This window comes from Mytilus edulis, chromosome 3 (assembly GCF_963676685.1).
Source record: "Mytilus edulis chromosome 3, xbMytEdul2.2, whole genome shotgun sequence".
In the NCBI taxonomy this organism is placed as follows: Eukaryota; Metazoa; Mollusca; class Bivalvia; order Mytilida; family Mytilidae; genus Mytilus; species Mytilus edulis.
In genome coordinates this window covers 102,560,966-102,584,720 of record NC_092346.1, presented here as the reverse complement: position 1 = coordinate 102,584,720, position 23,755 = coordinate 102,560,966, and the positions used below count along the sequence as shown (strand labels likewise).

General features: G+C 33.0%; 2 protein-coding genes across 2 annotated transcripts; one reads left to right on the top strand and one right to left on the bottom strand.

Annotated features, from left to right (window-relative positions):
* The first annotated feature begins 1,682 nt into the window (after window positions 1–1,682).
* On the top strand, window positions 1,683–12,491 carry LOC139518031 (probable 4-coumarate--CoA ligase 1). The gene is made up of 11 exons (XM_071309671.1): window positions 1,683–1,784; window positions 2,714–2,921; window positions 3,294–3,400; window positions 3,708–3,907; window positions 4,269–4,446; window positions 4,891–5,062; window positions 7,988–8,088; window positions 9,306–9,453; window positions 10,072–10,154; window positions 10,644–10,803; window positions 11,158–12,491. Exons 1-11 carry the CDS (start codon window positions 1,725–1,727, stop codon window positions 11,295–11,297), a joined length of 1,557 nt encoding a protein of 518 aa, XP_071165772.1. The 5' UTR covers window positions 1,683–1,724; the 3' UTR covers window positions 11,298–12,491.
* Window positions 11,989–23,156, bottom strand: LOC139518032 (dnaJ homolog subfamily C member 17-like). Its single transcript, XM_071309672.1, has 10 exons — window positions 22,974–23,156; window positions 20,181–20,250; window positions 19,708–19,766; window positions 19,286–19,373; window positions 18,812–18,888; window positions 18,186–18,320; window positions 15,128–15,205; window positions 14,587–14,667; window positions 13,763–13,858; window positions 11,989–12,407 (listed from the first exon to the last, which is right to left on the bottom strand). The coding sequence occupies exons 1-10, from the start codon at window positions 23,046–23,048 to the stop codon at window positions 12,288–12,290; spliced, it is 879 nt and encodes a 292-aa protein (XP_071165773.1). The 5' UTR covers window positions 23,049–23,156; the 3' UTR covers window positions 11,989–12,287.
* Window positions 23,157–23,755: the final 599 nt, after the last annotated feature.

Genomic DNA, 23,755 nt, shown 5'->3' with positions numbered 1-23,755 from the left:
ATAGACAAAGCACATAAGCAAAACTGAAAGACAAAAATGAAAAAAATGTACCATAGCACTATAACATAATGACGGAATGTACAAGTACCGAGCCACGTCAAATGGGTACCCAGTATCTATACTTCAAGACTATAATGTATTATTTCTGAAGTTTATACGGAATATTCATCTACATGGTCTTGGAATCTTCCGACGAACTTAGAAAAAGGACGAAACGTTCCCTGGTTCATCAACGTTCTGCACAGACACTAGTGACGTTTTATAAAGTCTGAGTAGCAGCTGCAAGCTCTCGAGCACCGAATAAGTCGGGAAATGAATATTCCATTTGCAATTGAAGTTGGTATATTGCTACTAAGGTAGACTTAGTTGGCCGTTCAATATAACGTACCCACAATCCCGTCACCCTTTCTACATTTTTTTATGTTTATTGCAGCATTTTACCGTCCTAAGCAGTTAATATGCCTAAAACAAAAAAATAAAAAAACATGAACAGTATCCAACCGTTATAAACGCAGGTATGTAAGTAAATAAATACCTACATTGCATCACATTTAACTGCAAATCGCCTACAAAATGTTTGAGAAAATAATTATGCGTTTGAGTGTTTGAACTGGATTTTGAAAGTGACACAATGCAGATGAATGAAGAGCAGGTCGGATGTAATTTTACTATACTATTCATTTATTTACACCACTATTTCCTCATATTTTTCATTCCAAGCATTTTTTAAATATAATTCTCCAAAATGAAAGTTGCGGCTAAAAAGCAAACATTAGATTTATTTTTTCTTTCTCTTGCTGTTGCATGCTTTGTCGTCTCATTGACAGTTGTCCCACACTTTGTAGTAAATAATTACTACTAATATTCCGAAAGCCACCACTGACAGGTAACTTTCTAATGCGCATTTACGTGTTACACTTCTATCACTTAACTAAAATTTTACTCTTCTGAATGTCTTTCTATTTCGAGAGAAAAACATTGAAAGTTTCTATTTCGAGAAAAAAAGGGATTTCAAAAAACTGCGCAATTAATAAGCGCCGTAAAAAAGGTATCAATATCAAGTGCCTTAATACGTAGCAGTAACAAGCGCCCTTAAAAGTAGCAGTAACAAGCGCCCTTAAAAGTAGCAGTAACAAGCGCCCTTAAAAGTAGCAATAAGAAGCGCCCTTAAAAGTAGTAATAACAAGCGCCCTTAAAAGTAGCAATACATATTTGTTCTGTTTCGATCAATAACTAATAGTTTTGTTTTCAATGTCAAAATCGGAAGCAAAAGATGTATAGACGAAATGTAAAATACAAAATCTCCCAGGAAAAGTCAAAACAAAAAGGGCCTAATCAGTAGCAAAATCAAACACATTAAACGAATGGATATTAAACAATTTTATATTCGTGACTTTCAAATAGTATTACCGTTTAATTCTAGTCGACATTCGATCTACATTCAATGTGTTGTACTGCCCGGTGAAAGACAAGTCATGGTCACACATGTCCGTTTCAAGAGATTTAAATTCCTTATCATGTAGTATCAGTTAGTGCCTTACAAACTTAAGACTCCTATTATCGTAGGTCTAAATATGATAAGGATGTCGTAATGAGACATCTTTACTAAAATGATAATAAGAATAGTAAAACGTTGTCTCTTGAAATGGCGTTATAGCAACATTTTACGTCGTCATAATTGTCAAAAGTACCATAAGTCTCCATATAATGTCGACATACCAAACATGTCTATAGCGGAATACATTTTAAAGGACATACACAAATACAGAAAGTTCACTGCTCTTGTAAGTAATACTAGTATCTTCTAATTTGTATCATTTTACTTACTGAATAGGCAAAAAATACCTACGAGCAATCGAATTTCATGTAAAAAAAATTTGTAAGGGTTCCGCGGAACCCAGTGTCTCGCCTACTTTTGCTGTAAATCGCAGGCTCAACAAAAATGAGGAAAAAACTCAATAACAATATTTTTCTTGATACAATCTCCTAAGTCCATTTAAAAGTAAAATACGGAAAAAATGAATTTATATTTTTACAAAATTTACTTCTGGATACTATTTTATGATCATAATTAAGCTTCTGTCCAAGTTTGGTACAAACCAAGGATAGTTTAAGAAATTTATTAAAATTTTTAAAACTTTAACCACAGAGTGAATGTAATGTTTCCCCGCAGAAAAACTAAGTCCATTTAAAAGTAAAATATGGAAAAAATGAATTTATTTTTTTACAACATTTACTTCTGGATACTATCTTATGATCATAATCAAGCTTCTGTCCAAGTTTGGTAGAAATCCAGTATAGTTTAAGAAAGTTATTAAAATTTCAACAACTTTAACCACAGAGTGAACATTGTGGACGCCGCAGCCGCCGACGACGACGACGGAATGTAGGATCGCTTAGTCTCGCGTTTTCGACTAAAGTCGAAGGCTCGACAAAAACTAGACAACACAATGCCCAAAAATAAAACGACTAAAAGACAAAAAGTTAAGAACAAAACATTAGATACAAAATGAAAGATTGCGAGCAACACTAGCACCACCATTAACAGAGGACGAACTAAAGGAAGTGTCAGCAGTTCCGGTTCCATATGTGACACCCGTAGTGTCACCATGCATAAAACATTGATAAGTCATATCTTGATGAGGCAGCTTCAATACAAAGTATGATAAGACACTCATATTAACACACTTTATTCTTCTCATTTACGTTTTAGATAAATGGCATTACTGGACAAGAAACAACCTTTGATCAGTTAGAGTCTGAAATAGTTTCTACAGCAACAGGATTTAAAAATATTGGTTTACAAAAGAACGATATAGTGTGTTTATATGGAACGAATCGTCCCGAGTTCGCACATGTCTTTTGTGGTGTGACGGCCAACGGTGCCATTTTAACAATAGCTAACTCGCAGCTTACTGCAGGTTGGTGAGTTTGTAATGTATATATCATAATATTTATTTAAAATATATATTGTTTAACTATTTATATGTATGCTGAACATAAAGTGACTTCATGCCCTGATTAATGTTGGTGAGACAACTTACTTAATGTATTGGGAATAGACATGCAAATCTTACATAAATCGAAACAACACCAAAGCAATCGTTTTCTTAGCTATGAAAATCGATTAGAACATATCAATCACATCTTTCCAATCCGATTAAAATCATTCTTGTTGATGCTGTATTGTGATTTATGATTAAGTATTGTCTTCAGGGTGCAATTCTTAGCAAGCAGATCTGAAATTTGTCTCAATTTCAACTGTGAGTCAAATGTCCTTTTTACTATTGTAGATGAGCTGGCCACACAACTATATGATACTAGTACTAAATTTATTATCACAACACCTGACTGCGTTACTAAGGCGAATAATGCAAAAGTCAAAGTTCCGAGTGTAAAGGTATACAATTTTTAGTACAAAACTATTAGAGATAACCCAATAGAATATTCAATTAAAGTAATATTATCTCCCTTTTTCTTGAACCATATAAAACGATGGTCCGTATCTTTTGTTTGGTTGCTTTCTCGTCTCCTTTTGCTCATATCATAACATACTTTTATTCTGAAAGGAATTAAGAAGCTGGTTCTATATAGTAACTATTTAATAAACATAACTTGAATTACTTGTTTTAAAAAACAAGATGAAACAAAAAAATAATTAGGGTACATTCTTTAAAATTTATTTGAATATTTGTATGATATTGCAGGAAATCATAGTTATAGGCTATTCAGAATTTCATCGAAACTTTAGTGACCTCATAGAAACAAAGGCAAACCAATTACCAGATGTAAACATAAACCCTGATACCGATACTGCACTGGTACCATACTCCAGTGGGACCACAGGGTTACCAAAAGGCGTATTACTGACTCATAAAAACTTAGTTGCTGAACTTTGTCAATTACGGTGATAGTCTTTTTCTTTTTATGTTCAATATATGTTGAAACGTTATTCAAAGGTCCCAAGGAGTATGCAACCCTTAAAGTTGAAATGGAAAAAAAATTATACAATGGATGAGTAAAGTTTGATGATCCATATGCACATCTTTAAAATGAGGTATCGTAGCTGTATACATGCTATATAAATCAAGATTGAGCTCATGAATTTGTCAAAATCCAAATATCAACCTCGTGCAAAGAAACTTATGATACATGTATTCATCAATTATACTAAACTGAAAAAAGTAAATGTTTTTTTATAAAGAATAAAGCAATAATGATTTTTTTACTGGTATATAAAGTGTTAATTGCGTATTTTTATAATATAGACATCCAACAATAATTCCATTTGTGTCTGGAGAAGAGAAATCAATCTCCTGTCTACCTATGGTACACATTGCTGGACTTATGATAGGGATGATGAACCCTTTGTCACAGGGAGCGGCTACTGTTGTTCTACCCAGGTTTGAAGCAGAATCTTACCTCAATGCTATTCAAAATTTTAGGGTAGGTTTATATTGAGTTTAGTATGACGTCCATTTTCACTGAACAAGTAAAACACATTTTTGTTTAGGAGCCAGCTGAAGCCCCACTCCGGGTGCGGGATTTAGTTATCGCTGTGTTGATGACCCATTGGTAGTGTGTTCGACTGTAATCTGCTCTTTGGCCGGGTTGCTGTCTCGTTAAAACATTCTAATTTTCAGTCTCAATTTAAATTTAATATCATGCTTTTCGAATATGAAAAAAATATGAAAGACCCCCACCCTTAATATTTATATTTTAAAAAACTAATTTACATTCTGGACAAAGTAAAATTCATCTTTCACAATAATTTAAAAAAACTTAATTTTGAACTGCTCTATATCATGCAATGGCATTTTTTTATTGTACAAACTGTAATCCAGAAGAGAACATGTTCAAGATAACAGAAATAATCGTTTTTCTTTTCAGGGAACGTTCAGTTTAATAGCACCACCACTTGTAAACTTTTTTGCCAAAGACCCTATGGTATCCAAGTACGACTTGTCTAGTTTACATACACCATACTCTGGAGCTGCCCCTTTAAGTAAAACTTTAACTGAACAAATGGTACATAGACTCAAACTACAGGGAATAAGACAAGGTAAAGAATGGTAAATAAAGTATGCTAGTCATTGCTATGCGAATAGCACAAGCGCCATTAACAATCGAGATAGAGTTCAAGATTATTTAGAGCAAAGGTTACTCCAACTTCATAGTTTCATATGTGTTAGAAGGTTTTCAGTCAGTAATAAGAATTAAAAAAAAAGTGTATGTTGATATATTTCATACAAAAGATAACAAGAGTGCACATACTGAAATGTCTCGCCTTCTTTACTAATCATTGATATTATGTTGATAGTCCTAAATATAAAGCTTTTTTACATCTGTCACATAAACTTAACATTAACCATAAAAACTTAACATTGACCTTAGAAATATGAAAATGAGGTCAAGGTCAGATGAACCATGCCAGACAGGCATTTACAGAAAACAATTCTCCCAAACAACAGATATAGTTGACCTTTTGCTTATAGTTAGAAAAACAGACCAAAACACAAAAACTTAACACTGATCAATGAACTGTGAAAATGAGGTCAAGGTCAAATAAAACCTGCACAACTGACATATAGATCATAAAATATTTAAATACACCAAATATAGTTGACCTATGGCATATAGTATTAGAAACTAGAGGCTCTAAAGAGCCTGTGTCGCTCACCTTGGTCTATGTGAATATTATACAAAGGACACAGATGGATTCATGACAAAATTGTGATTTGGTGATGGTGATGTGTATACTTTAGTAAACATTCTTGCTGCTTACAATTTTCTCTATCAATAATGAACTTGGCCCAGTAGTTTCAGTAGAAAATGTTAGCGAAAATTTACAAATTTTATGAAAATTGTTAAAAATTGACTATAAAGGGCAATAACTCCTTAGGGGGTCAATTGACCATTTTGGTCATGTTGACTTATTTTTATGTCTTACTTTGCTGTACATTATTGCTGTTTACAGTTTATCTCTATCTATAATAATATTCAAGATAATAACAAAAAACGGCAAAATTTCCTTAAAATTACCAATTCAAGGCAGCAACCTAACAACCGGTTATCCGATTCATCTGAAAATTTCAGGATAGATAGATGTTGACTTGACAAACAATTTTACTCACGATAGATTTGCTGTAAATGCTTTGGTTTTTGAGTTATAAGCCAAAAACTGCATTTTACCCCTATGTTCTATTTTTAGCCATGGCGGCCATCTTGGTTGGGTGGCCGAGTCACCGGACACAATTTTTAAACTGGATACCCCAATGATGATTGTGGCCAAGTTTGGATTAATTTGGCCCAGTAGTTTCAGAGGAGAAGATTTTTGTAAAAGATAACTAAGATTTACGAAAAATGGTTAAAATTTTACTATAAAGGGCAATAACTCCTAAAGGGGTCAACTGAACATTTTGGTCCTGTTGACTTATTTGAAAATCTTACTTTGCTGAACATTTTTGCTGTTTTACAGTTTATCTCTATCTATAATAATATTCAAGATAATAACCAAAAACAGCAAAATTTCTTTAAAATTACCAATTCAGGGGCAGTAACCTAACAACGGGTTGTCCGATACATCTGAAAATTTCAGGGCATATAGATCTTGACTTGATAAACAATTTAACACCATGTCAGATTTGCTCTAAATGCTTTGTTTTTTTAGTTTTAAGCAAAAAACTGCATTTTACCCTTAAGTTCTATTTTTAGCCATGGCGGCCATCTTGGTTAGTTGGACGGGTCACTGGACACAAGTTTTAAACTAGATACCCTAATAATGATTTTGGCCATGTTTGGTTAGATTTGACCCAGTAGTTTCAGAGGAGAAGATTTTTGTAAAAGTTTACAGACGACGGTGACGCCGGACGACGACGGAGGACGGACCCCCAAGTGATGAGAAAAGCTCACTTGACCTTTCAGGTCAGGTGAGCTAAAAAAGACCAAAACTAAAAAACTTAACTTTGACCACTGTACCGTGAAAATGAGGTCAAGGTCAGATGACACCTGCCAGCTAGACATGTACACCTTACAATCATTCCATACACCAAATATAGTAGACCTATTGCATACAGTATAAGAAATAGTTATCAAAGGTACCAGGATTATAAAACAGACCAAAACACAAAAACTTAACTATAACCACTGAACCATGAAAATAAGGTTAAGGTCAGATGACACCTTACAATGCTTCCATACACCAAATATACTAGACCTAGGCCTGTTGCTTATAGTATCTGAGATATGGACTTGACCATCAAAACTTAACCATGTTTGCTGATCCATGAAATGAGGTTGAGGTCAAGTGAAAACTGTCTGACCGACATAAGGACCTTGCAAGGTATGCACATACCAAATATAGTTATCCTACTACTTATAATAAGAGAGAGTTTAACATTACAAAAAAATCTTAACTTTTTTTCAAGTAGTCACTGAACCATGAAAATGAGGTCAAGAACATTGGACATGTGGCTGACGGAAACTTCGTAACATGAGGCATCCATATACAAAGTATGAGGCATTCAGGTCTTCCACCTTCTAAAATATAAAGCTTTTAAGAAGTTAGCTAAAGGCGCCGCCGCCGGATCACTATCCCTATGTCGAGCTTTCTGCGACAAAAGTGGCAGGCTCGACAAAAATGGAGAAGAAAAGAGAAGAAGGAAAATACATCAAGCATCAAAGGCAAACACATCTTCGCTACCTAAGGGTTACGATCCACTTCCCTCCTCTCTATCTTCTCTACCTAAGGGTTACGATCCACTTCCCTCCTCTCTATCTTCTCTAGACAAGGGTTACGATCCACTTCCCTTCTCTCTATCTTCTCTAGACAAGGGTTACCCTTGCCTCGCAAAGATGAGAAAAAATCCTGAATTATGTGACACACTGACAGATAAATAAAATTAAGCAATAAGTATTTGAAACAGTTATCAATGTTTTTAAAATAAGGTAAAATGTCATAAAATGTGATTACCAATTTATTGAACAGGCTATGGAATGTCAGAAACTAGTGGCGCTATATTCACTGATCCTGTTGGATGTTATAAATATGGTTCAATCGGCAAGCCAGTACCCAATACCATATCAAAGGTAAATATTCACTGATCCTGTTGGATGTTATAAATATGGTTCAATCGGCAAGCCAGTACCCAATACCATATTAAAAGTAAATACTCACTTATCCTGTTGGATGTTATAAATATGGTTCAATCGGCAAGCAAGTACCCAATACCATATCAAAGGTAAATATTCACTGATCCTGTTGGATGTTATAAATATGGTTCAATCGGCAAGCCAGTACCCAATACTATATCAAAGGTAAATATTCACTGATCCTGTTGGATGTCATAAATATGGTTCAATCGGCAAGCCAGTACCCAAAACTATATCAAAGGTAAATATTCACTGACCCTGTTGGGTGTTATAAATATGGTTCTATCGGCAAGCCAGTACCCAATACCATATCAAAGGTAAATATTCACTGATCCTGTTGGATGTCATAAATATGGTTCAATCGGCAAGCCAGTACCCAATACCATATTAAAAGCAGAGACATATAATACAATATATGTCTCTGTTAAAAGTAAATACTCACTTATCCTGTTGGATGTCATAAATATGGTTCAATCGGCAAGCCAGTACCCAAAACTATATCAAAGGTAAATATTCACTGACCCTGTTGGATGTTATAAATATGGTTCAATCGGCAAGCCAGTACCCAATACCATATCAAAGGTAAATATTCACTGATCCTGTTGGATGTCATAAATATGGTTCTATCGGCAAGCCAGTACCCAAAACTATATCAAAGGTAAATATTCACTGATCCTGTTGGATGTCATAAATATGGTTCTATCGGCAAGCCAGTACCCAATACTATATCAAAGGTAACTCATCTCATGCAAGAACACATTATAAAGATCTTTTAACAACTTAACAAGCTGTATTAGATAAATGTATATGATAAGTGTAATTTTAATCTTTTAACTTTTTATAATTATATTATATAAATTTTTACTCAGTATAGTAATGTATCAAAATGGATGTTTCCATTGCTTCAGTGGGTCTGAATTGCATATCACTCTTTTCAATGTATGACCAAGGATTTGTATATTTACTATACAAATCCTTGGTATGACTATAATAATTGAATACTCAAAGGTTTAACTTCTATATTCCTACATCATAGGAATCAATCGATAAATCAAGAACTAGTGATATGCAATTTGACAATCATCCCATAATTTCCAAACATCCACAAATTTTAATTAGTTATAGACTGATATAATCTTTATATATTATTTTAGCTAATTGATATTGAAAATGGAGAAACTATAACAAAAGCATTTGAGTCTGGTGAAATATGGGCGTGTGGGCCACAAATTACTAAAGGATATTTAAACAATGAAGAAGCAACCAGGAGGTCTATTACAGAAGATGGCTGGATAAAAACAGGTTATTCTATGTTCTCTATAAACAGTACTTGATTTAAACTGATAACAACTACTATTTTAAAAAGTACTTACATAACCAGTAAAATAAGAAAATATAAAATAAATAAAATAACTTTGGTCTGGGCACTGTCTTTTGGATAGAAAAAAGCTTCTGTTCAAATTTTATAAATTTCCACAAAAGTTATTCATGTCATAAAAAACTTCAAAATCAGACTGTTATGCTATTGTTTACGGTAAGGGTAAAGGTTGGTACCTATTAAAACATTTAAACCCGCTTCATTTGTGTGCACGTGTCCTAAGTCAGGAGCCTGATGTTCAGTGGTTGTCTTGGTTGATATGGTTCATAAGTGTTTCCATTTCTTGCTTTTTTCTATATAGGTTAGAGTGTAGATTTTCCTTGTTTTACACTAGTCATATTGGGGGCCCTTAATAGCTTTCTGTTTGGTGTGAGCCAAGGCTCCGTGTTGGTAGTGTCTTTGTTTTGAAGAGAGCTTGGTGAAATGAATTTTAAACCTAGATATCTTTTAGAGTTGTTTTCAAATGTTGTTGGGTTGCTGTTTTATTTACATTCACACATTTCATTCATACTTATTATTCTCAAGGTCTCAGATTTTTTCAGGTGATATAGCTTACTATGATGACGATGGCCATTACTTTGTTGTTGACAGATTAAAGGATATTATTAAATACAAAGGATATCAGGTAAATTGCATTATTCATATATACAAATGCCATACTTAACACAAATGTTAAAGCAGTTGTAAATATATTAAAATTCACATTTATATTTTCTAAACTGCTTCTATTATTTCATGATAGCACAGATAGCAACACTGGAGTTCAGGGGTTATGATGACATGCAAACTGTTATGGTTTGAATAATTTTATCATATGACATTATCATGATTTTGTTTTGAATATGCCTGTAACATTTATGATGGTTTCTTATTTTATCCATCAATTTCTCCGTTACAAAATAGAAAAGATTCCTATGAAAAAAATAATTTAAGGAATACCCCCAGTACAAAATATTGAGATACAGATATTACTTTTTCAATAAACAAAGGAAATGAACAAAAATGAGGATCTACTTTAGATTCTGTCAAGGATTTGTATAGTAATCCTTGATTCTGTACAGTATACAAATTATACCAGAGCTGTGAAGATTATTAGTTTTGATTAACATTTCAGATATCTCCAACCTATCTAGAGTCTATACTGTTATCCCATGAAGCTATATTAGAGGCAGCAGTTATTGGGGTACCAGCTGATGTTTTTGGTGAAGTTCCAAAGGCATATGTTGTACTTAAATCACATGCTGAAGCAACAGAAATACAGAAATATATAAATGGTACATGTAATGCTACATATTTAAAATCTAAGGAACTAGTTTTGAGCTTGCCTACAGATAAATATTTTAATGATTGAAATACACATTTTCTAACCATTACAGAAAATGCAAAGCTTTCTCTATTTTCTTATGCAAGTTAGAAATTTTGAACAAAATTATTTGAATGTTATCACAAGGATGAGAAAACAGTTGAAATAAGAGGAATGTTCCAACTGTACAATTGAATTGTTTTCCATGTACTTCAAAACAAATTTAATGATGTATCACCGAGTTCTTTGCAAAGAAAACAGAATCTTCAGCAAAATTGTTTGCTGATATCAAGTAATGCTATTAAATGTTATGTTTCTTTTGTAGAACGAGTGTCCCCTTATAAGAAACTTCGAGGTGGCTTGGAAATTGTGGATGAAATTCCTAAACTACCAAGTGGTAAAATACTCAGAAGGAAACTACCTCAAACAGATAATGGAAAAGAAAATCTCAAAATAAACTATTAATAGATAAATCTGTGATTTCTAGAATGTATCAGTTAAGATATACATTTGTCATTAGCAACCTCTGTTACTGAAGTATTGAAATATCACACTGAAAAGTCCTTTAGGTCTGAGCAAATAAGTAATAGAACTAAAATCAACGAGTTAATCACAGAAAAATGTTAATGACGCATAAAATAAATGGGGAATGTGTCCATGAGACACAGATGATGCACCTCCTTTTTGCATAACATTATAGGGGGACATAACTCAGAAATAGAAAAGTTATTACCAAAATAAGTACTTAATCTGAGTTTTGCAGTTATAACCATTGTGTATAAGTTTCATATCATTTCAGTGAGGCAAATTTTAATTATGGAATGAAATGAATTCAGCCATTTTTCCATCTGTACAGGGGCATAACTCTAGTAAAAGTGACACCACAAAAATTCTAACTTGATCTGTGTTTTGTTTTAATAAGCATAGTGTATAAGTTTTATACCATTTGTTTGAGGCAAACAAAAGTGAGTGACATGCAGACAAAGGAAAGGATGGAAGGATAAGGGTAAAACTTAATGCCCCTTCTGCTACCACGGTGGCATAAAAAGAAGTCATTTCCTCACAAGTAGGCAGAAAGATTTCTTAAAATTCAATTGGGCAATGACTTTGTCTGATGTAACAATGAAAAAAGGAAACATAGAAATCACTTGAAGCATAACAGTGGTATCATTTATTCAAACTTGTGTAGCAAACTTTTTCATTCTATTTTTTCTCCAATTTTTTTTTATCTTCGGTACTGCTGGCAATCATGTTTGGTGACAGTTTGGGTTATCACTCATAACTTCTTCAGGAAGTCATTAACTTTTAATTTCTAGTTTGAAGTCAATTGAAAAATTATCTGCTGACTTTCTGACTACTTGTTTTAATTGTCATCATCATGTTCCATCAACTGTATATCATCCAAAACAGTAGCAGTGCAGTCTTATCAGTCCTAGAATCTGATATTTAATCTCATTAGCTATTTCCGTCTTCTTCTTTCATTTGTTCTATCAATCTTTTTCTCTCCTCAGCTTGTCTCATCTTACGAAGGACTATGCTCTCAAAGTCAGTGTCATCACTTGAAAGAACAGTGGGCTGTGAAAAAAAATTAAAAAATATTATAAATAAATTGTGATTTTGTTTGTTTATGTGCCTTTTGTGTAAATATAAAAAGTTGAAGAAGTTTAATATTTATTGAAGCACCAACCATTATTTGGCAGCAGTCCTTTTGCGCCAATTAGTTTTTCAGGGGTATTATTTGCGGCAAATTTTGTTTTCCAAACGTATCAATTGCGCCAATATTCTGAACTAATTTGCGCCAATTTACCTGTACATATATCTATAATAATAAATATTAATGATTAATATTTATTCTTATTTTTGGCTTAAAAAGTATCATACATTCGGAGATATTTCGTCATGAAGATGAACATCTGGAGAGAAATGACTTGAAATGCATTAGTCAGTCCTTGTATACAGGGAGAAGAAAATAAAATAAAATATTTAATACAAGATATGCAAAAAGAGAAGAAAATAGAAGCTTTTGCTGATTATGTTTTAGCCACATATGTTGATGACACAGTGCTTTGTTCCAACCATCCGTATGGGCTGAAACTATATCTACCGCAAGACGTACCAGTAATGGAGCAGAAGCATTCAACAGGAATTATTATGAACTGTTTCATGCAGTTCATTCTTCAATTTTTGTCTTTTTGGACAATAAAGTGAAGTTACAAGCTACTATATACATTAAATGGGGAAGTACCCATGCAGCAGCAGTAAGAAGAAAGTATGCTTCAGAAAAGGAAACATGTGCCGTGTAAACTACCGGTTTCAAGTCCAAATAAAGGAGGGGAGAAGTCATTTTTCTTCTAATTGGCGCAATCGTATGTTTTATTTTTGGCACAAATGATACCATGTAATTTTAAAACAGGTGGCGCAAATGTAGCATTGGAGAAAAAAAGTTGTGGCGCAAAAGGACGCATTTTTGGCGCAAACGGATCTTTCCCCATTATTTATTCTGTAACAAATACATAAATTGACTTTCCCCTATGAAAAAAATTTGTGAACATGCTTATACTTAAAGAGATATATTATCAAAATGCGTTTTTTAATAATATAAATTTCTACTAAGATTGCAATTGAAACAACTAGATTGTATGTAAATCATTCATAAAAATTAACTCTAAGGAAAACAATATACATTTTCAATATAAAGCGTTAGTGGTAAGTTTTGATATTATTCATAAAGGTTAACATTAACAAAACATATTGTCTTTAGTGAAAACTTTAACACAGGGTAAGCAAGCAATGATTTTAATACTTAAACATATTACCAGTATAATCTCTTACTAAAACATTTTTTAATAGAATTTTCTAAAGTAAACTGTTATATTTCATCCCCCCAAAAAACAAAAGTAAATACAATGTAAGTAAAAATCTGTTTATACCTGACTTGTAGTAGTAGTAGCTTCAACTTGTCCATCAAGCCAAATAAATGTCAAGGGGTTTTCTACTAGACCCTTTTCAAACTGAGCTGCCATGCTCTGAAAAAAAGTTATTTATTATTGTCTCTTTTTACGATGACACTATTAAATGATTTAAGATCAACTTTAAAATTTGAGTGTGGGGGAATTTCTGGTAAATGAGATCTTCAAACCAAGGACAAATGACCTTAGAATTTTTTTTTGCTCATCAAAATTGTGAAAAGTGGAAAAAAACTCTACCAAAGAATATCATTGATTGGAGGTTATTAAATGTCCAGTGACAAATATTTCATGTATGTTCAGGAAAACAAGAGTTCAACAACAAATACAATAGGTAGGTCCTGTAATAGAGGCTGTTTAGAATGAAGGTCTAGGAAATATAGACTGCCATTGGAAAATGAGGGTGAATTAGATAGGGACTGAAATTTTGCCTTTGAACAGGCCACTAACCGACCCCTCAAAGAGTTGTCACAAGGGTTTTTTGATGTACAAAGAGTTTGGCACTCTGTTTACATGAGACATCAAATTTAAGGTTTTACTTTTGTTTACTGTATATGACTGGTTCTTGTACAATTCACAGAGCTGGAAGAAGACCAAAAGTGACCATTATTAATTTTCCCCAGTCACCCTTGGGAGTCCAAGGTTAATGTAAAATAAGAACTTGGATATTATGTGAAATGAATTTTACTCACTTATGTAGCATACAATTTAGTGTAATTAAAAAAATACTGATGTGCTAGAATAGTCAGTTGTCAAATACATTTTAGGGGAATAAAATCCAGACTTACAGCAGCATTTCTGTCCTTGAACTCTACAATACCACTACCATTTCTTTTACTGGAGATAATCAAGTTCAGAACATCACCATACTAAAAATATACTGAATTGTTATAACACTACAAGGAAAATTATCTTTTTTTGTAATCAAGATATCTAAATTGTCTCTGAATTTTTACATATACACCTTAATATTACACAAGGCAGTAAATTTAGGTGGGTTATACATCATTTTGTATATGATTACTGTAGATGTACATGTACAGCATATTTTAGTGTTATATAAAGGTATATAGGTATTTATAAAATCAGGAATAAGTGCCAGTGCAAAAGGGATATACATCTGTTATCCACAACCCTTTTCTTAACCACTAGTTGTAATTTGCAGAACCTTTAAAAGAACTTTTTTACATTTAAAGTATCCCAATGGAGGGATTTTACAATGAAAATCATGGCTTTTGTTATATGAAAGGTTCACTATTAACCCCTGCACCAGCAATTGAAGTCTTATTTTTTTCTTAATCACAATACAGCATTTGATATAATACAAACCTTGTGTAAAAGATTGTGTAGAACATCAGATGAGTAGCCTCCATTACTATCATCACCCTTCTTGGCCTTCCATTTAATCTAAAATCAAATATATCCTCTCGGTTAACTATGCAAGAATAGAAATTCAAACAATAAATAAACACACACAATGTCCTAAATCAAAGTGCTGGATAGCACCTGTGGAAAGTTTGCAACGGTAGATTGTAATATTTCAAATAGATTGTAAATGTGTAGATGTGGTTAACTTAAAAAAAACAACTTTATCAAGAAATAATTGTAACAGGATGCTGCTACGAAGTCTCCCAGACAAAGCTCTCAAAATTAGTCACCCACAGTCGCCTGACATTAGGCAAAGTACAATACAAATTGGTCTGGTCTAGTAAAGTGATATGCACAAGTGACGTCTAGGTATTACACCTGTATGTCATACAAATCTTCTTGAAATCATGTACAGTTTTCATGATTTAGGGGTGGGGATCTAGACAGTTTACAAGTTCTCAAACAGGCAGGAGGTAGGGGTAAGAGTGACCCTAGGGGACAAGCCTTTATTTCATCTGATTTGTTTTATTATTCCGTACAAGAATATATGTTATTTCAGTGTGGGGATCTCAACAGTTTTCAAGTTTTCGAAAGGAAGGGGGTGGATCTTGACTGTTTACAAGTTCTCAAAACAGGATTGGGTAGGGTGACACCGAGGGACTCTCCTTATATTTCATTTTATTCATTTCATTGTCCAATACAAGAATATTTATGGTTGAAGGGTGGGGATCTCAACCGTTTACAAGTTCTCAAACATGAGGGGTTGCAGATGACCCAGAGGGACTCCCACTATATTTTGTTTAATTTGTTTTGTTGCCCCATAAAAGAATATATATGGTTTAGGGGTGGGGATCTCGACCGTTTACAAGTTTTAAAAAAAAAGAGGGGTGGGGTCACCCCTGTGGACTTCTATATTTCATTTGATTTATTTATAGTCCCATACAAAAATATATATGGTTTGTGGGTAGGAATCTCAACTGTTTACAAGTTCTCAAACAACAAGGGGGTGGGAGTGACCCCTGGGGACTCACCTTCTATTTCATTTGATGTGTTCTATTGTCCTGTACAAGAATATATATGGTTAAGGGGTAGGGATCTTGACCATTTCCAAGTTGTCAAACAACAGGGGGTGAGGATGACCCAAAGGGACTCCCACTTTATTCATTTGATATGTTTTGTTGCCCCATACAAAAATATACATTTATATGATTTAAGGGTGGGGATCTCGACCGTTTCCAAGTTCTCAAACATGAAGGGGTGGGACTGACCGAAAAGGACTCCCACTTTATTTTATTTGTTTTGTTGCCCCATACAAAAATATACATTTATATGATTTAAGGGTGGGGATGTCGACCGTTTCCAAGTTCTCAAACATGAAGGGGTGGGGCTGACCGAAAAGGACTCCCACTTTATTTTATTTGTTTTGTTGCCCCATACAAAATTAAATATGGTTTACGGGTGGGGATCTCGACCGTTTCCAAGTTCTCAAACATGAGGGGGTGGGGCTGACCCAAACGGACACCCACTTTATATCATTGATTTGTTTTGTTGCCACATACAAAAATATATATGGTTTAGGGGTGGAGATCTTGACTGTTTACAAGTTTTCAAAAAGAAAGGGGTGCGGTGACTGACCTCAACTGGTCAGGGGGGATCTCAACTGTTAACAAGTTCTCAAACAACCAGGGGGTGAGAGTGACCCCAGGGGACTCGCCTTTTATTTGATTTGATTTGTTTAATTGAAACGTATAAGAATATATATGGTTAAGGGGTGGGGATCTTGACTGTTTTTAAGTTCTCAAACATGAGGGGTTGGGTTGGGTGACCCCATGGACTCAACCTAAATTTAATTTGATTTGTTTTATGGTCCTGTGATCATTACTGAAAGTCATGTGTGTCTGTCACTTACTGTTTTCAAGTTATAGTCATTTGAAAATAAAAATAAAAAATCCCGTAGGGTTCTATAGTTAATTCCTCCCTTCTGTTGGCCCCTCAAAATACACCTAAATAGACCCCAAGTAGAAAAATAATAAGAACTGAACAAAAACTTTGTTTAGGATTCTTAATAGAATTTCGTTATAGTCCGATTTCTAATGCCGAATATGTAAAAGGCCTGTGGGCCGAAATGACATGAGATACTATGACACTTCCGATACTCTAGGGCTTTGAATAAACATTTGTAAAAATCGTAGTAAGTGTCGAATAATGCTCATTCATGAAGTATTTTAAACACCGTATTAATAACCTCTTCAACTGGAGGAAGGTAGGAAACCTGTGAAACCAGGATTATAGTACTCCCATTTGGAGGCACACATATATGGATCTGACGCATGTCTGGAGAATACCGATAAAAGCATAATGTAGAAACTGCTGTCTCGTGTGTGTATTGATTTTACTTTCCGCGTAGCGCAGATCCACGAAGTAGGGTTTGTTTGCCATTTTCAAAATGAAGTTGAATTATTTGATTTATCGATGAAAATTCAGTACATTTTAATTCAAGCTGTATGCTATTAAAATAGAAGAGCTCACAATTTCAAAAGCATCTTTCTATTATTAGTTTTCAAACACCAGTACTACATTATCTAGAAGTAGGACACACTTCCTAAAGTAAGATAATCTGTCCTCTTCCGGTTAGAGGCTGATGCCTTAAGAAAGTTTATTGCTATAGCAAACTTTCCAAAAAGTGCTCACACATTCTACATGTAGTAGTCTCAAAAGAAGTAAACATTATTATTTCTCAGTGATAGTATATAATCAGAGTAAATTGAATGAAATTCTGTATACAATAAATTACTTCAAGGAACAACTGAAGTAAATGTGGTAAATGATTTTGAAAAAATATATAAGTATATCAAAATTTATAAAAAAAAAGAAGGTTTGACTGTTCTATGTCTGAGGCTAGAATGACAACCTTGACAAATTAAGAAAAATAAACTGCAAACAAATCTTATAATCCAAAAAACATGTCATTTGTTTTTACAGTTTCGCCTGATGACATCAGAACAAAAATAACTAATACCTTTAATTTTGGTGTCTTTATTTCTTCAGCTACATCATCTATAATTATTCTCTCATTCCCTTTCTTTATCTGTTCCTTCAGTAAATTTTGTTCTTCCTCCAGTAATCGTGAGCCTTCTTTCCTCAGTCTCTCAACCTATAAAGATTAAACAACATACTATATTAATAAACTATTTCCTCCTTTAGTTAAGGCATAACTTTGAACAGACACATTTTCCTGTGGTACGATTAAACAAGTGGTTTTTATTTGTAAAATAGTTGTAATTTATATGTAATGGCTCTTATCAAGGGTATACCAAAGATTTCAACAAAATAAAAGTTATTTGATGATCCTTTCTTGCTGATAACTTTTTTCTTGGTGTTTTAATTTATCAATGGCCCTTTAGGTCAAGTGCGCTAAAAATGAGAAGGAAGTTCATAATCTAACTTCATTATTAAAGATAACTTCAACCATTTAATGTTTTTAACAATTTCCTAATCCTTGATTTACTTTCCTGAGGTAAACATCAGACTGATTCAAAAGAACTTTAACTTCTGTGTTATTTGGTGTCTGGTTGAGAATTGTCTCATTGGCAATCGTACCACATCTTTTTATTTTAACATGTGTTCACAGTTTAAATATCTAACCTCTGCTGCTAAATTTCTTGTTGCTGTAAATTCAGTTTCCTTTTGTTTAAAAACCTCTCCTTCACGTAATTCTAAATCTACAATCAAAATTAAATGACAATTTATAAATAAAACTGATAAAATTCTATTTAATTTTGAAAGAAATAATGGAAATTATACTTCAATTCCCTTCAAACAGAAAAATTTACAGCTTTCATAAGAACGGATATTATTATGCTTCATGAAGTCTGCAATGATTCAGCTAAGCCACCCATTACATGACATTTTTCCAACCTAATCATAATATTGATTGAAACTTTCAATTCATACTCATAGTAACAGTAGCACATTGATTATCATATTAATCAGATTAACCCCAATATAAACTCTTTTCTTTATTAATGCCTCTCACTTTTTGCAGAACAAGGTTCTTTAAGCAACTACCCAGAAAACAAACAGACTTATACAAAAGAGAAACTTAAAAATGACTGTCACCTTCTTTTAGTTTTTGTCTTTTCTTGTCAAGTTCTCTGTGTCTTTTCTGTGCTGCTTTCTTTGCTTTTTGAGCTTTGTCATAAGCTGCCTATGTAATAATATTAAATATATTTCTCATTCAAAACAATTTGACTAAATATGCAATTTTCACGATAAATACTCTTTTCAATGGAATTCACTGCCCACAAATTCCTACTAAATATAGTTCTTTGAAACTATTCCTATTTTGCATTTGGAATTATTTAAAACCAATTTTAATCTTCAGTATTGAAAACATAATTGTAAAATGTGAATTTGTAATAAATAATGTCATTTATTAATGAGAGAATAAAATTTAACAAGTCCAAAGGAAAATATTTGTCTTGTTTAAAAAAAAAATCTATCTTATTTTATTTTGTTTTGTATATTAAAGAAAATCTTACACGTGCAGCAGGATCTGTTAACAGTTCTAAGGCCTTGGATAACTTATGGAATAATTCAGCTGAAAAAAAGAAAGTATAAAATCTGTATAAAACACAACAATCAAGGTCTAATTGAGAAAAACACACCAGCAACGTAATATACTTAATACTGAAGCAGTAATTTATGATATAACTTATATGCAAGGGATATGAAAGTTGGTTTTCTTTCTACAGTGAATAGGGTAATACATTGTTTAATCATACAATGTCATACTGCTAATCATATACCTGTAACATATAACATTACGTATGCGAGATATCAATAATTGTCTGATTAATCATACAAAATTATTAAATATGGCTCATGCAAAAAAATACAACACTTATTCATAAATACTTCATATGAAAAGCAAATATTTCTAATTAAGAAGCATTAATTTAATATGCAAAAACCATGAAAAATAGTCTTATTTACTGCCAATATTTTCCCATACCTGCATTTGGGTCATCAGGATTTTTGTCAGGATGGCATTTTAATGCACGTTTTCTGTATGCTTTCACAAGCTGAAATAAAAGGACATAAAATTAGATATCTAAGATGTGAATGTATTTTAGTTTCCAACATAAACATGATAAATGAATCTTTTACCAGGAAAAATAGAAATACACAAACTGTAGTGCATGATAATAATGTTGTTAGCATTAAATTTTAGGCCAAATCAATAAACCTCAAATTTATAATTATTGGTGATGTTTATCATTATTGGTGATGTTTATCATTATTGGCGATATTTATCATTATTGGTGATGTTTATCATTATTGGTGATGTTTATCATTATTGGTGATGTTTATCATTATTGGTGATGTTTATCATTATTGGCGATATTTATCATTATTGGTGATGTTTATCATTATTGGTGATGTTTATCATTATTGGTGATGTTTATCATTATTGGTGATGTTTATCATTATTGGTGATGTTAGAACAAAAAACTTTATTAATAGACATGAGATAAAACATTTCATTCTGCAGCAAGTGCATTAATGTTTGTTGAAAAATATGGAATAAAAAGAACATCATTTGTAAAATACATTTGTAAGATTTCTGGTTAAGCAATGCATATTTTCCCAGCAAATTCCACTTTTACTGACTACCTCATACCATAACCAGGGCTTAGACTCCCTCTTTGACTTTTTGGAGGATCATCAAATGACCTGGTGGGAACAAGAATCAGTGCAAAAAAATACATGTTTCTTTAATTTTATCTGTGTACATGGAAAAGTTTTAAATACCTAGACTTTGTGTATGATATTGCTCATCATGTCAACAGGTTTGGGTGACCCCTCAAAATAATGAGTACCCCTTTTATAAAGGGAAAATTTCAAGCAGGTTTTTTTTAAACAAATTTTTAGTACAAAAGGGCACATATCCCATGTTTACATTATTTTCAGAAAATTTTTCCCAAACAATATGTCTATCTGGTATTATATCGACAAAACATATATCCACGAAATTTGGAATATAAAAATGTACATGCACTTCAATCTTCTTTATTATTATTTATTAGGTAGTCGAACTTGTTCCAAAATTTATATTATGAATTTTCACTCTTTTAAGTTAAAAAGACTAAGTTTTTCTCTGACTCTTTTGACTCTGTCACATTTTTTTTTCTATAGCAGCAAAATAACCCCTTGTCTGAGGAACAGTTCCTTGTTGAAGGGATATCCCTCATTTTAAAGGTTCCCAACCTGGTTGATATTGACAGTCAGGAACCTGTTGGTCAGTAGTTGTCTTTTGCTGTTGTGGTTCATAAGACAAGTGTTTCTTGTTTTTGATTCAGATTTGAATCTGTTAATTTCCCTTTTTGAATGGATTTACACCAGTCATATTTGGGGGTCTTTATAGCTTCTTCTCCGGATCTTTACAACTTTTAAAGGGTAACAAAACTTGCGTATGTTGAACAGTTCCACCACAAAAAAAAACAACAAAATAATGAAAATTAACAATCGTAACAAAACAACATTATATATGTAACACTCCCAAAAGTGTCCTTCCCCCCAAACGTGTCCATTCTCCCAAACATGTCTTTTTCCCCTAAACGTGTCCATAATATTCAATTTTGCCAAAACATGTCCGATTTCACAACCACAAACAATGTCTGATAATTGTAATTTATCTTAACGTGTCCACTGTTAAAAGCCAAAACGTCACACGTCTTTTAGCGCTAATGCACGAACATCCTAAATGACATCAATAACATTTACGTTTCAAATTTAATCTGTAACATAAAATTCTCTTTTGATTGAAAATGCTTTGTCCAGTTGTATGTATTTCATGCTCATTAGGAGCGAACATACACATATTTTCAGTACAGTTGAATTAAATGTTTACGACTAGTAAGTTAACTATTTTATACTAATAAACTCCAATGATGCTTTTATATTAATCCAAATATTGCACGGCGGAATTCAATTTTAGCAGAAATAGTAAAATACTACAAAGGATTTTCTGGCGCACAGAATGAGACATTCATCTACACGAGGTATCTGATTTAATACCTATAATTTAACTGAGCATGGCTGCTTACATTCACATCCAAAATAGTAGAACAGACGCCCACACTTTAACCAGGCTTTGACCTAAAGTAACTGTGGCACCCTTTTACATTTAGACATGTTTTGCAGTTCAGTGACGTTATGTGGACACATTTGGGGAAATCGGACACGTTTGGGGGAAGGACACATTTCTGAGTGTTACATATATAAAAAAGAAGAAATTCTATGATTGCCAATGAGACAACTCTCTGTAAGAAAACAAATGACACAGAAATTACCTATAGGTCACCCTACGGCCTTCAACAACGGGCATAGCCCATACGGCATAGTCAGCTATAAAAGCCTAAAAAGATACACTATTTATAGTTTGCTGTTCGATGTGAGCCAAGGCGCCGTGAATGCTCTACTTTGACCTATAATGGTTCACAAATTGTGACTTGGACGGAGAGTTCTGTATTCTGGAGAGTTGTCTAATAAATTTGGCAATCATCTTATAATAAAGACAATTTTTAAGTATAAATTACCCTTCAGGAGCACCTGAGATCACCCCTAGTTTTTTGTAGGGTTCGTGTTGATTATTCTTTCTTTTTTCTATGTTGTGTCATGTGTACTATTGTTTGTCTGTTTGTCTTTTTCATTTTTAGCCATGGCTTTGTCCGTTTATTTTCGATTTATGAGTTTGACTGTCCCTCTGGTATATTTGATTATTGATATTTCGTCCCTCTTTTACCTCTTTTTCTGTAGCCTCTTCAGATACGTCAAGAATAGCATATAAATCTAACTTGTTTATGTCTAATGAAGCCATTTTGCGTAAGCTTAATTATTAAGTGCTTTAGACAAATCAACTGACAGGATTTTGAAAATTTGCAGGTCGTTTGCGAACGTTTGGTTTTTTGAGTTATTCCCCCTTCGTTTAAAAATTATAAAACATGATATGACGAGCGACAACGTATATTTTCCGTGTTTTGTGCATTGGCTGTACGAATTTTAATCTCTTTATTTTTTCGGCGTACCGGGGAACAGTATATCAATATGTATGTTCGTGGATATAAAAATCACTGAGTGACCAATGGAAAATTCAAAATATTTAGGCTGATGAAAAAAAATCCACCCAATTCATCAACCTCTCTGTAATGCAAGTATCTCTTATCATGCTTATTTTTATGTCAATCATTGGCACAAATTTTAATAAACCCAGTAAAAGGACAACGTCGCAGATTTTGGTAAAATTTCATACAACTTTAGCTTATTAAACTGTTAAAAAATCGAAAAAAATAATGCAAATTATCACATATTCTCACATATCTTAAAACAAGGATTCACGGTATAGCCTTGTATAGTTAGAATCCATGTTAGAACTGACACGACTCTTTGAATTTTTCCAAAATAGAAAATGTGTATAGAAAGCACATACAATCGGGGGAAAAGTTCTTATATTCAGATTTAAAATTAAAGATAGATTTTTTTCATATGTTAACTCGTGACATCACGGTTCCAGAATAGTTGCCTTTA

Coding starts and splice junctions, on each gene's coding strand:
- LOC139518031 (XM_071309671.1), top strand. CDS start 1,725: ATGTCTATAGCGGAATACATTTTAAAGGACATACACAAATACAGAAAG. Junction 5,063..7,987: donor ACTACAGGGAATAAGACAAG/GTAAAGAATGGT, acceptor TTTATTGAACAG/GCTATGGAATGTCAGAAACT. Junction 9,454..10,071: donor AGATGGCTGGATAAAAACAG/GTTATTCTATGT, acceptor AGATTTTTTCAG/GTGATATAGCTTACTATGAT.
- LOC139518032 (XM_071309672.1), bottom strand. CDS start 23,048: ATGGCTTCATTAGACATAAACAAGTTAGATTTATATGCTATTCTTGAC. Junction 15,206..18,185: donor TAAAGACACCAAAATTAAAG/GTATTAGTTATT, acceptor ATTTGATTTTAG/ATTAAATGGAAGGCCAAGAA. Junction 14,668..15,127: donor TACACAATCTTTTACACAAG/GTTTGTATTATA, acceptor GTATATTTTTAG/TATGGTGATGTTCTGAACTT.